Below are 12,288 nucleotides of genomic sequence, written 5' to 3'. Positions count from 1 at the left end.
TACACACAAATGCAAGTTCAAGTAACGAAAGATATCAGTATCCTGGTTACAACATAATTTTACAAAATGCTACCATTGGGGGAAAGTAGGCAAAGTGTACAAGGGATCTCTGTATTATTTCTCACAACTACATGTAAATCTGTAATTATCGCAAAAAAAAAGCCACATACAAAGATGCCTATTAAAGTTTCTGTAATAATAAAATTGAAAGTAAACTAAATGTCCAACAAGAGACATCTAGCAAAACAATTAGTTTAAACAAATTATGGTACAGTGAGGAATACCAGGTGCTCATTAAGAATGATCATGCATATTATTTATTGACATGAAAAGGTATTTAGGACATTGCTGAGTGAAGAAAGCAGGTTACAAATCAAAGGTGAAATCCCTGTCTGGTATGTATGCATTTGTTTACAAAATAAATGGTGGGACAAAAGCATATAAACCTTCTTGGGAAAGGAAAAAATCAGAAATGTTTCCCTCTCGAAACCAGAAGTTCTCTCCTGATCAGTAATGCACTTGCTAACTGAAAAGACTCCAAGTGAATTCAGTCCTTGACTCTTCATTCCTTCAGCCACTGACATTCTAGGATATAAAAATTTTAGTGCTAATAAATTTCGTGGTTATACACATTTAAACCCTTTATAGAATGTAGTTATTCCTTACACATATGCAACATTGCTTAGATAAATACGTATTACATCAACTATAAATTAAAAAGAATGGCTATTGAGAAAATAAGGGATTCAAAAATTAGTCGATAAGTGATACAATAAGTTTTCTAAGCCTTTTTGTTTAGGATACATTGCATCCCTCTCTTCCTCCTGCAGTGGAATTTTTTTAAGTGATTTCTGGCCATTTTTCCTGAAACCCAAACACATAGCAAATCTGCATTTGTTTTTTGGCTGTGCCTCGCTGCTTACGGAATCTTAGTTCTCCGACCAAGGATTGAACCCAGGCCCTCGGCAGTGAGAGCGCAGAGTCCTAACCACTGGACCACCAGGGAATTCCCACATAGCAAATTTTTTAATTCATTAACTTTTTTTCCTACAGTAATGGATGTTTGTTCTTGCCTGCCTCAGTAATAACACTTTTGGAAAAATTATTGTCTGAAAAATGAAACGTTTGTGTCCAAAAGAGTTCATTGAAGCATTATTTACATTGGTGAAAAACCGGGAACAGCATAGATGTCCCACAATAGAAGAACTAATTAAACTGGCACATCCTTACTTACCATGTATTATAGAGTCAATTAAAAGTCATGTTTTCCCAAAATATTTGGTAGCACAGGAAAGTTCTCATTCTGTTAGGAAGAGGGGGGAAAGATACCAAACTCTTATATAATTTGTCAAAACTCAATTATAAAATGGTGCATTTTACTGTGTGTAAATTAGATCACAATAAAGTAGGGAGAAAAAATAAATAAATAAAGTAGGGAGGAAAAGCTATCTTTCAGACAGTATGAGGCTCAAATATAAACCAGTGCTTCTCAAACCTGTGTTTCAAATCCCTTAGGGATCTTGTTAAACCGCAGATTCTGATTCAGTAGGTCTGGGGTGGGGCCTGAAATTGTATTACTAACAAACAAGTTCCCAAGTGATGTCAGTATTACTGGTTGGAGACCCTGCTTGGAACAGCAGAGGTGTAAACTCTGGACCAGTGCGTCTCTGCGTGTGGCCCCTGGACTGACTGGCAGCAAGACCAGAGAGGCGGTTAGAAATTCTTATTATCGGGCCCACCCCAGAACTACTGACTTAAAAGCACTTGTTTTAACAAGCACTCCAGCTAATCCTGATGCACACTAAAGTTCGAGAATGCAATATGCATTGAAAGGCCCTATTGCAAGTTGCAGCAAAATGTCAGTTGCTTTTCTCTGGATAATGAGATTTGGGTGATTTTTGTTTTATTCTTTGTATCTTCCTATAGTTTACAAAAATAGTGATGTTACATGTTTTCTTTCAAAATGAAAATAACTTTTAATTTTTTTTCTGGTTATAAAAGAAGTAATATATGGGTTCCAGTTCTAACATGATGCTGAACTGGTACCACTCCAGGAGTTGCCCTCAGGTGTTTTTCACTCATGGGCTGCATCCTTGCAAATCTGAGCAGGCTGTCTGCAGGCTGTATTGAAAAACTCTGTGATGGTTAATTGTGTCCACTTGACTGGGTTAAGGCATGTCCAGATAGCTGGTAAAATATTACTTCTGAGTATGTCTGTGAGGGTGTCTCTGGAAAAGATTAGCACGTAAATCAGTAGACTGAGTTAAGATGATTCCCACCAATGCGGGTGGGATCATCCAATCCATTGAGGACCTGAATAGAATAAAAAGGTGGAGGGAGGGTGAATTTGCTCTAAGCTGAGGCGTCTATCTTCTCCTGCCCTTGGACATCAGTGCTCCTGGTTCTCAGGCCTTCAGCCTCAAACTGAATTACACCCCCAGCTTTCCCAATACTCCAGTTTGCAGGTGGCAGATCGTGGGACTTCCCAGCCTCCATAACTGTGAGCTAATTCCTGTAACAAATTATGTATATATCTCCTGTTGGTTCTGTTTTCTGGAGAACCCTGACTATACAAAGTCCATTTTGGTACCTAAAGAACCCAGGATGACCTAGGATAGTGGATGCGGCAGCCTTGGTTCTGAATGCTGCAGAGAAGATCACATGGACCTGTAAAGAAATCCAGATCAAAACTACAATGAGGGACTTCCCTGGTGGCACAGTGGTTAAGAATCCACCTGTCAATGCAGGGGACACAGGTTCAGTCCCTGGTCCGGGAAGATCCCACATGCTGCGGAGCAACTAAGCCTGTGCACCACAACTACTGAGCCTGCACTCTAGAGCCCATGAACCACAACTACCGAGCCCGCATGCCACAACTACTGAAGCCCGTGCTCCTAGAGCCCGTGCTCTGCAACAAGAGAAGCCACCTCAATGAGAAGCCCGCGCACCGCAATGAAGAGTAGCCCCCGCTCACCGCAACTAGAGAAAGCCCGTGTGCAGCAACGAAGACCCAACACAGCCAAAAATAAATAAACAAAATTTATTTTTAAAAAAACAAACAAAAAACTACAATGAGGTATCACACCGGTCAGAATGGCCATCATCAAAAAGTCTACAGCCGGGGCTTCCCTGGTGGCACAGTGGTTGAGAGTCTGCCTGCCAATGCAGGGGACACGGGTTCAAGCCCTGGTCTGGGAGGATCCCACATGCCGCGGAGCAACTAGGCCCGTGAGCCACAATTACTGAGCCTGCGCGTCTGGAGCCTGTGCTCCGCAACAAGGGAGGCCGCGACAGTGAGAGGCCCGCGCACCGCGATGAAGAGTGGCCCCCACTTGCCGCAACTGGAGAAAGCCCTCGCACAGAAACGAAGACCCAACACGGCCATAAATAAATAAATAAATAAATGGAAATTAAAAAAAAAAAAAAAGTCTACAGCCATCCAGACTGCGGGAGACCTGGAAACTTAGGGCCACACGAGATACAGCCACAGCTGCAACAGCAAACACCAGGAGCACCCAGGAGGCCGGGGTAATGCTGGTGGCATGCATCACCACAGGATCAGCTTCCACAAATATCACCCAGGATACTTTGGGGAAGTTGTTATCTGGCATTACCACTTAAAGAGGAACCAGAGCTTCTGCCCAGCTCTCAACCGTGATAAATTGTGGAACCTTGGTCCGTGAGCAGACACGGGTAAATGTTGTCAAGAACAAGACGAGCTGCTCCTATCATTGATGTGGTGCGATCAGGCTACTATCAATGCAAAGTTCTCAGGAAGGGAAAGCTCCCAAAGCAGCCTGCATCGTGAGGGTCAAATTCCTCAGCAGAAGAGCTGAGAAGATTAAGGGTGTGGGTGGGGCATGTGTCCCAGTAGCTTGAAGCCACCTGGTAGAAGATTCATTAAATGTTAACAACTGCTTAAAAAAAAAAAAAAAGTCTACAAATAATAAATGCTGGAGAGGGTGTGGAGAAAAGGGAGCCCTCCTACACTGTTGGTGGGAATATAAATTGGTGCAGCCTCAATGGAGAACATTATGGAGGTTCCTTAAAAAACTAAAAACAGAACTAGCATATGATCCAGCAATCCCACTACTGGGCATATACCCGGAGAAAACCATAATTCAAATATATACATGCACCCTAATGTTCATAGCAGCTCTATTTACAATAGCCAGGTCATGGAAGCAACCTAAATGCCCATCAACAGAAGAGTGGATAAAGAAGATGTGGCACATATATACAATGGAATATTACTCAGCAATAAAAAAGAACAAAATAATGCCATTTGCAGCAACATGGATGGACCTAGAGATTGTCATACTGAGTAAAGTCAGACACAGAAAGACAAATATCATGATATCACTTATATGTGTAATCTAAAAAAGGGGAACAAACGAACTTATTTACAAAACAGAAGTAGAGTCTCAGATGTAGAAAACAAACTTATGGTTACCAGGGGATAAGGAGGAGGTGGGGGAGGGATAAACTGGGAGATTGGGACTGGCATATACACACTACTATATAAAATAGATAACTAATAATAACCTGCTGTGCAGCACAGGGAACTCTACTCAGTGCTCTGTAATGACCTACATAGGAAAAGAACCTTAAAAAATAGTCTACAAATAATAAACGCTGGAGAGGGTGTGGAGAAAAGGAAATCCTCCTACACTGTTGGTGGGAATGTAAATTGGTGCAGCCACTATGGAAAACAGTACGGAGGTATCTTAAAAAACTAAAAATGGAGTTACCATATGATCCAGCAATCCCACTCCTGGGCATATATCCAGAAAAGATACAAGCACTACAATGTTCATTGCAGGACTATTTACAATAGCCAAGACATGGAAACAACCTAAGTGTCCTTCGACAGATGAATGGATAAAGAAGATGTGGTATATATACACAATGGAATACTACTTAGCCATAAAAAAAGAACGAAATAATGCCATTTGCAGCAGCCATGGATGGACCTAGAGATTATCATACTAAGTGAAGTAAGTCAGACGGAGAAGGACAAATATTATACGATATCACTTATACATATAATCTAAAAAATAGTACAGATGACCTTATTTACAAAACAGAAACAGACTCACAGACATAGAAAACAAAGGGGAGGGGTTACCAAAGGGGAGGGGGGAGGGATAAATTAGGAGTATAGGATTAACAGATACACACTACCATATATAAACTAGATAAACAACAAGGATTTACTGTAAGCACAGGGAACTATATTCAATATCTTGTAATAACCCATAATGGAAGAGAATTTTTCGAAAGAAATATATATATATATATATATATCTGAATCACTTTGCTGTACACCGGAAACTTACACAATACTGTAAATCAACTATACATCAATTAAAACTTTTTTAAAATAAAAGCAAAAGCAAAAAAGAAAAAGATCGCATGAAGATCCTCCTTTCTTTACTTAGGAATCATTCACTTGATCCTCTTTCATTAGAAAGACTGACTTTTCCAGTCTGGCCCTAAAGATGGTAATAGAATGCAGTCATGTGCATCACAACGAGAAGAGATCAATCCTGAATATGCTGTGTCTGCTGGAACAGTTAAAACTAACCAAGAGCAGCTCCTCACTGGCCTACTATTTGCATTGAAGGCACTGAACTCCCTTGCGACAAGTTGATTCTTGCAGTGTGTATTTCTTATTCCCAGCCATGTTTATGAATGAGCTAGTGACAGTAGACACACTCACACCTAGGGAACATTGGTGTCACTACACTGCCTTATACTTAGGAGTAACGTGTGCACAGATGGTCACACGGCAATAAATGACAGCACTGTAGAACAGTTTTATGAAACAACATGCTTCCTACAAGTAGAATATGTGTTGCAACAATGTCAAGAATATTTAATTTAAAAATAATAAATGAGGAGAATTGTTGAGTTTTGCTGACCCCTTCAGCTGTAAGGAATTAAAATGCTAAAAATTGGTGGGCACAAGTTCGCTTCTGGGTACCACCAGAAAGCCTCCATGCCGCCTCCACCTGACCTACTGATAGGCACTCTCGTTAGTGACAATTTACCTGTGGAAAATGAGGAGACAGTTTGCCAAGCTGCTGAGCTGTGGCTAGAGTTGAACACAGAATCACCTTCGCGATATTTCTCACCCACATCAAAGTGGATGCTCTTGGAATGACTAAAGAGGAGATGATGATTTCCATTAAAGCATCTTCTGAAGAGCCTTGTAGTCTTTACGTTTCTGTCTTTACAACCCCCAGATAGAAAAAGTTCACAAGCTCTGCAGCCCACCAGCTGATCCGTGTAAGGCTGGGCAGATATAACTCCTGATAATGACATCTCGAGAGCAGGCAGTCAAGTTGCTCTGAAAAACAAAAAGGAACCAGTAAAAACAAGCCAACTCCAAGCTGCCTTCAGATCTGCAATTACTTTTTTTACTGGTCCAACGCACAGCAAGATTTCCAAAGACCCTTGGCCATTTAAGTGATCAAAGCCCTGGAAGAGACCAGAGTGTCCAACAGACCAGCAGCGTCCTCATCTTCTTGGGGCAGAAGAGCTCTGCACCTTCCGCAATCCTCTCACCGCATTTCATTCATTCTGTCGCCCCACACATATTTACTGATATTCTACTAAGTGCAAGGAACTGTTCTAGGTGTTGGGAGCAGGACAGTGTATAAAGCACCAAAAATCCCTGCCCTCATGGAGCTTACACGCTAACGGAGGAGACGGATGCTACACAGGATAAATAAGAAAAATGTAAAGTATGTTATGAAGTGGTCAGTGCAAAGGAAATAAAGCTGAGAAAGGGGATAGGAGGTCAGGGGTTAAATTCCAGTTAGGGCAGCAAGGAAAAGCCTCACTAAAAGGCAGCATTCATGAAAAGACTTTTTTAAACGTTAGAGGGACACAGGGGAGAGAAAATACAGCCGTGTGTTGATGATGTCACGAGTATTAATTTACCAGGTGCCGACATGTGTGTGCCTGCACGTGTGTGTTCACGCGTGATGGACATGCATGGGAAGTGGCTCCACAGCCTGACGGGTCAGGGTGAGCTGTCGGACACACAGACTGAACGTGGACCAGGGCCGGACAGGCCTCTGAGCCCAGCCCCCGACCTCACATTTGGCCAAGAACAGGGCCACGTGCCGCCAGCTCTGGGCAGCATCAGCGACACCTCCTCCCAGGCTGGACGGCGCTATCTGGGAAGAAGGATGGGCCCCGGAGATTGTAGAGTCTCCTGTGTCTGGCCCTGTGGTATCAGGGACTGGGGACAGCACAGGGTGACCATGGGCTCCATGTCCCCCACCCCCCCAGCCCAGCCCACCAGCTCTGCCACTTTCCACTCTCCAAGGGCAGATGGGTCTGGTCTGATGAGGATTTTTCCAGGCTGGGCTGGTGGCCTGAGCCGGCAGTGGCCATGCATCCAGGGCAGGGATCATTCCAGGGGAGATGAGGTATGTCCCTGAGCCCCCATGGCCGGGGGACAGGGGGCAGGGGGCAGGGAGCAGCTTTAGCCAGAAGCAGGTGGAGGCTGCGAATGGGGAGGTCAGCAGTGCCCTCACGCCACATCCTGTTTTTGGAATGGGCCCCAGCATGTGCTTTCCTTTGGACTTGGTCCAGGCCAGTGTCTCCCCACCCAGGCCCAGTCCCAAGGGAACTCCAGCACTCCCAAGCATTAACCTAGGGTTTTTCCAGGCTGGGCCGGGCCCCTGAGCCAGCGTGGGTGAAGGATACCTTTCCCACCCCTTCCTGAAATCGGGCCAGGTGTCCCCATCGGCCCATGAAAAGCTATACAGGCCCCCATGGCTGGAGAGGAGAGAAAGTGTCACCGAAGAGGAGTCCTGGCATGGCCCCCACCAGCCCCACGCAAAGCCCTGGGGACTGTTAGGCCCTGGGACACCACCTGGGAAGCCCAGCCAGGCTGGAGAGGGGACAGTTCCACTGCGTGCTTAAGAACATGGGCTCCGAACCAGTGAGGCTGGGCGTGCGGCCAGGAGCTGCTCTTTCTTGCCGCGTGAGTGTACCAAGTGGCTTAGCGCTCTGAGTCTCAGCTGCCCTGCTGCCGGCTCACCAGGAGGGCTAAGCGAGCTAACTCGCGCGATGAGTGGGGCGCAGGGCCTGGCCCGGAGCATCTGCACAGGTGGACGAGGGGAATGGTGTGGGTTGGGCAGACTCCTGAAAAGGCAGAGGGAACAAACAAGCACTCAACCTGGGAGTGTCCCCTCCCTGGCCGCTCAGGTCACCACTGGTCATCCTAACTCTCCTCCCCTATGGGACAGCTTCTCCTGCCACCTAGAGCAGTAGGTGACTCAGTGCAGAGCCTTATGGGGGAAAAGAAGCCTTGCTTTCTATTTATTTTTCGCATTATGAAATGACATGCTCATTACAGTAAATCTGGAAACTACAGAAAAGCAGGAAGGAAGCAAAAGCTTTTATTTAAGTCCCAAAGCCAGACACTCTTGATACTCCAAGGTTTTTTCCAAAAGGGAATTTCTTCCAGGCTTAGGCTTTTTTGTTCTCTGTAACATGGCTGGGACCTTAGCATTAAGACGCAGAGCCGGAAGGGAACTTGGAGGTCAGCCGGCCCAGGCTCCCCAGCTGACAAGCCAGGAGACTCTGGCCCAGAAGAGCTGAGTGACTGCTCCAAAGTTAGCAGTGGCAGAGCTAGAAGGAGAGTTACCAGGTGTCTGCTGCCTCTTAAGATACCAGTGCCTCCAACACCGGCGGCAAACCTCGCTCCAGCCCTGAAGACGGCCTTCAGAGGGGACAGTCACTTGATAGTGGACCTAGGCCTTCCAGTTTGGGGGAATTTATTGGCGATAGGCTTCCTTCAATAAAAGAGGGAGCTCTGGGGCTTCCCTGGTAGCACAGTGGTTAAGAATCCGCCTGCCAATGCAGGCGACACAGGTTCAAGCCCTGGTCCAGGAAGATCCCACATGCCGCGGAACAACTAAACCCATGCAGCACAACTACTGAGCCTGTGCTCTAGAGCCTGTGAGCCACAACTACTGAAGCCCGCGTGCCACAACGACTGAAGCCCGCGCGCCTGGAGCCCGTGCTCGGCAGCAAGAGACGCCACCACAATGAGAAGCCCGCGCACCGCAACCAAGAGTAGCCCCCGCTCGCTGCAACTAGAGAAAGCCCGCGCGCAGCAACGAAGGCCCAACGCTGCCAAAAATAAATAAATAAATTTATTTAAAAAAAGAGAGAGAGAGAGGCAGCTCTGGTTAACCCCTTCCCTCATTTCCAGTTGGGGACACAGCCGTGGGGTGGGGGCGGGTGAGGGGATGGAAAGGGAGGCTGGCAGAGCCCAGCAAGGGGTGTGGCCCTGGGTCTGTTCTCAGGGGTGGAGCCAGCCAACAGGGTCACCCTGTCCCTTTAAGAGAAGGGGGAGAGCTAGCCCCTCTCAGCCATCCTGTCTTGTCATCCATCCCGGCAAAATCCGAAAGGGGAAATGAAAGAGGGACCAGGAGGAACAGGTCCCAGCCATCTCCCAAGGTCCTTTACTCGGCTTTAACATCCCAGCGTCAGCTACAGGGCGAGTGGTTACATACGGGTGAGAGTCTGGGGGCATCAGGGGCCTGTGGGACCTGTGAGGGGTGGGGGGAGTTGGGGAGGTTCTCGGGAGATATGGGAGGCTGGAAACAGGGACACCAGGGAGGAGATGGGAGAAGGTGGGCCGGCATTCCTGCCACACTGGGCTCAGATGGCAGGGGACACCTAGGACATTGGGTAGAGTTATGGAAGTGGGGTTACCTTTGTGTCCGCTCCGCAATTCTGAGAGCAGTTCACTGCAGTAAAAAGGGCAGGAAACTGGGCGGAGAAAGAAGGAGGTGGGTCCTTCTGGGTCTGCTGGCTCCACTTCTCCCAGGGGTACCAAATTGGGTCCGACGGAGAGCTGGGTTTGGGGCACCACTCTTGCCCACAGAAAGCATCCTTGAGCACATGAGGGCGCTGCTGGGTTTCCGCTTCTACAAATGCAGTCAGAGGCCGCGGGGGGTGGGGGGTGGGGGGGTGGGGAGGGGTGGGGGGGGGGGCTGGTCTCCAAGGTTCTTTCCCACCAACCTGGACTCTGGAGGAGCACAGGGTCCAACCCAGCAGGCCTGTGGGTGTCTGACTAGAGCACCAGGGTGGAGCTCCTCCCCAGCGCCCATAGTGGAGAATCACCTAACCCCTGCCGCCCCCGCGCCCCTTGCTAAGCCCTTTGTTCCCACAAAGTCCCTGTTAAACCCAGGCCTGGCTGACCCCCTGGCTCACCTCGAAGTTAGAGGAGGTCTAACTGACTCCACCCCGACGGGCACGGAGGGCTGGGGATCCCGTTCCTTCAGCCTCTGACTGCCCGCCCCGCGTCCATCCCCAGCGCCATGGGGGAGTGGGCGTTCCTCGGCTCGCTGCTGGACGCCGTGCAGCTGCAGTCGCCGCTCGTGGGCCGCCTGTGGCTGGTGGTCATGCTGATCTTCCGCATCCTGGTGCTGGCCACGGTGGGCGGCGCCGTGTTCGAGGACGAGCAGGAGGAGTTCGTGTGCAACACGCTACAGCCGGGCTGTCGCCAGACCTGCTACGACCGCGCCTTCCCCGTCTCCCACTACCGCTTCTGGCTCTTCCACATCCTGCTGCTGTCGGCGCCCCCGGTGCTCTTCGTCATCTACTCTGTGCACCGGGCCAGCAAGGAGCCGGGCGGCGCGGCCGGCGGGGCGGGGTCGCTGGGGCCCCCGGGGCGCCCGGAGGGCCGCGGCGCGCGCCGCTGCTACCTGCTGAGCGTGGCGCTGCGCCTGCTGGCCGAGCTGGCCTTCCTGGCGGGCCAGGCGCTGCTCTACGGCTTCCGCGTGGCCCCGCACTTCGTGTGCGCCGGTGCCCCGTGCCCCCACACGGTGGACTGCTTCGTGAGCCGGCCCACCGAGAAGACCGTCTTCGTGATCTTCTACTTCGCCGTGGGGCTGCTCTCGGCGCTGCTCAGCGTGGCCGAGCTGGGCCATCTGCTCTGGAAGGGCCGCACGCGCGCCGGCCACTGTCGCCAGGCGGCCGAGCGCGACAACCGCTGCAACCGCGCGCACGAGGAGGCGCAGCAGCTGCTCCCGCCGCCGCCGCCCGCCCTGCCCGCCAGGCGCCCGGGGCCCGACCCCTACGCCCCGCCCTCCTACGCTCACCGGGCGCCGGCCTGCGACAGCGAGGGCGGCAGCGGCCGCAGCAAGGCATCGCTGGCCACCGTCCGCCAGGACCTGGCCATCTAGAACTGCCTGGGGCGGGGGTGAGGTCAGAGGCCAGACCCCACCACCCCGGAGCGAGAAGCGGCTCTGCAGCAACTGTTCGCAGGGTCCCCTGCCCAGCAGATGACACACAGGGGGCATGGCCCGCCGGGCAGCATCTGCAGCTCCCAGCCAAGCTGGGGACACCTAATGAACTAAGGCCGGTCCTTGGTGCCGTCATCCAGGCAAAAAGGAAGGAGGCGGAGGGCTGAGAGAAAGTGGACGAGAGGAGGGCAGAGCTAGTGCAAAGTGGAGGGTACGGTGGAGCCCGGGTTGTTTTACCGGGGACAAAAACAACAGTGATACCAGCATCCCTGGGGGCCGCTCCTTGTTCAGACTGAGGCGTGGCCTCTGTGTGGGCCCTCTGTGTATGTGCACACACATGTACACACACATACGGTGTGAGCTGTGGGTGCCCAAGCACACGTAAAAGCTGTGTGAGCTCTTTGTGTGTGTGTGTGCATGCACGCATATATCCTGGGTGAGCTCTGGTTGTGCACGCGTGTGCATAAGCACATGTCCAACCTCTGCAGGCTCTCTGTGCGTGTGTGGGCCCACCCCGTGTGCGTTCTGCGTATGCGCGTGCATCTGTGTGCCCTGTGTGAGCTATGTGTGTGATCTCTGACACGCACTGTGCGAGTGGCCAGGATCCAGTGCCAGCAGCAGCCACGGTGGCTCCCCCCCTACCTGCAGGGGCATCACAGGATGATCTGCCCTCCTGATGGAGCCCACACCGGAAGGGAGGTGGAGGGGAGGCCTCAGTCTGGGCACCATCTACACTCTCGACCTTGTGGCCTGGGCAAAGTGGCTGGGCCCTCCTTTCATGGAGATGGAGTGGGGGTGGGCAGTGGGGTCAGAGGGCAGGACTATTTTCTAGCTTCCCCCTCTTCGCCCTGCTGCTGTTACCCCAGTCCATAAACATCCTCAGAAGAAACCTCCCCCAGAACGCGCTCCTGGCCCTGCATTTTCCTGCAGCCCTCTTCCCCTCCTCCCTCCCCACCCCGCCCCCACCCCCGGGGAAATACAAGGATCTGTCTACGCGTCTGCCTCCTGT

The 12,288-nt window shown here is 50.3% G+C and overlaps 1 protein-coding gene and 2 pseudogenes across 1 annotated transcript; all 3 read left to right on the top strand.

Moving 5' to 3' along the window:
- The first annotated feature begins 3,441 nt into the window (after window positions 1-3,441).
- Window positions 3,442-3,879, top strand: LOC137755005 (large ribosomal subunit protein uL15-like; annotated as a pseudogene).
- A 1,633-nt stretch (window positions 3,880-5,512) lies between these two features.
- On the top strand, window positions 5,513-6,475 carry LOC137755531 (kelch repeat and BTB domain-containing protein 2 pseudogene; annotated as a pseudogene).
- A 3,877-nt stretch (window positions 6,476-10,352) lies between these two features.
- GJD3 (gap junction protein delta 3) lies at window positions 10,353-11,219 on the top strand. Its single transcript, XM_068531063.1, has one exon. The coding sequence runs from the start codon at window positions 10,353-10,355 to the stop codon at window positions 11,217-11,219; it is 867 nt and encodes a 288-aa protein (XP_068387164.1).
- Window positions 11,220-12,288: the final 1,069 nt, after the last annotated feature.

The sequence above is a fragment of the Eschrichtius robustus genome, chromosome 20 (assembly GCF_028021215.1).
Source record: "Eschrichtius robustus isolate mEscRob2 chromosome 20, mEscRob2.pri, whole genome shotgun sequence".
NCBI lineage: Eukaryota > Metazoa > Chordata > Mammalia > Artiodactyla > Eschrichtiidae > Eschrichtius > Eschrichtius robustus.
Note: the sequence above shows the minus strand (reverse complement) of the source record. Positions and strands in the feature narration are given on the sequence as shown.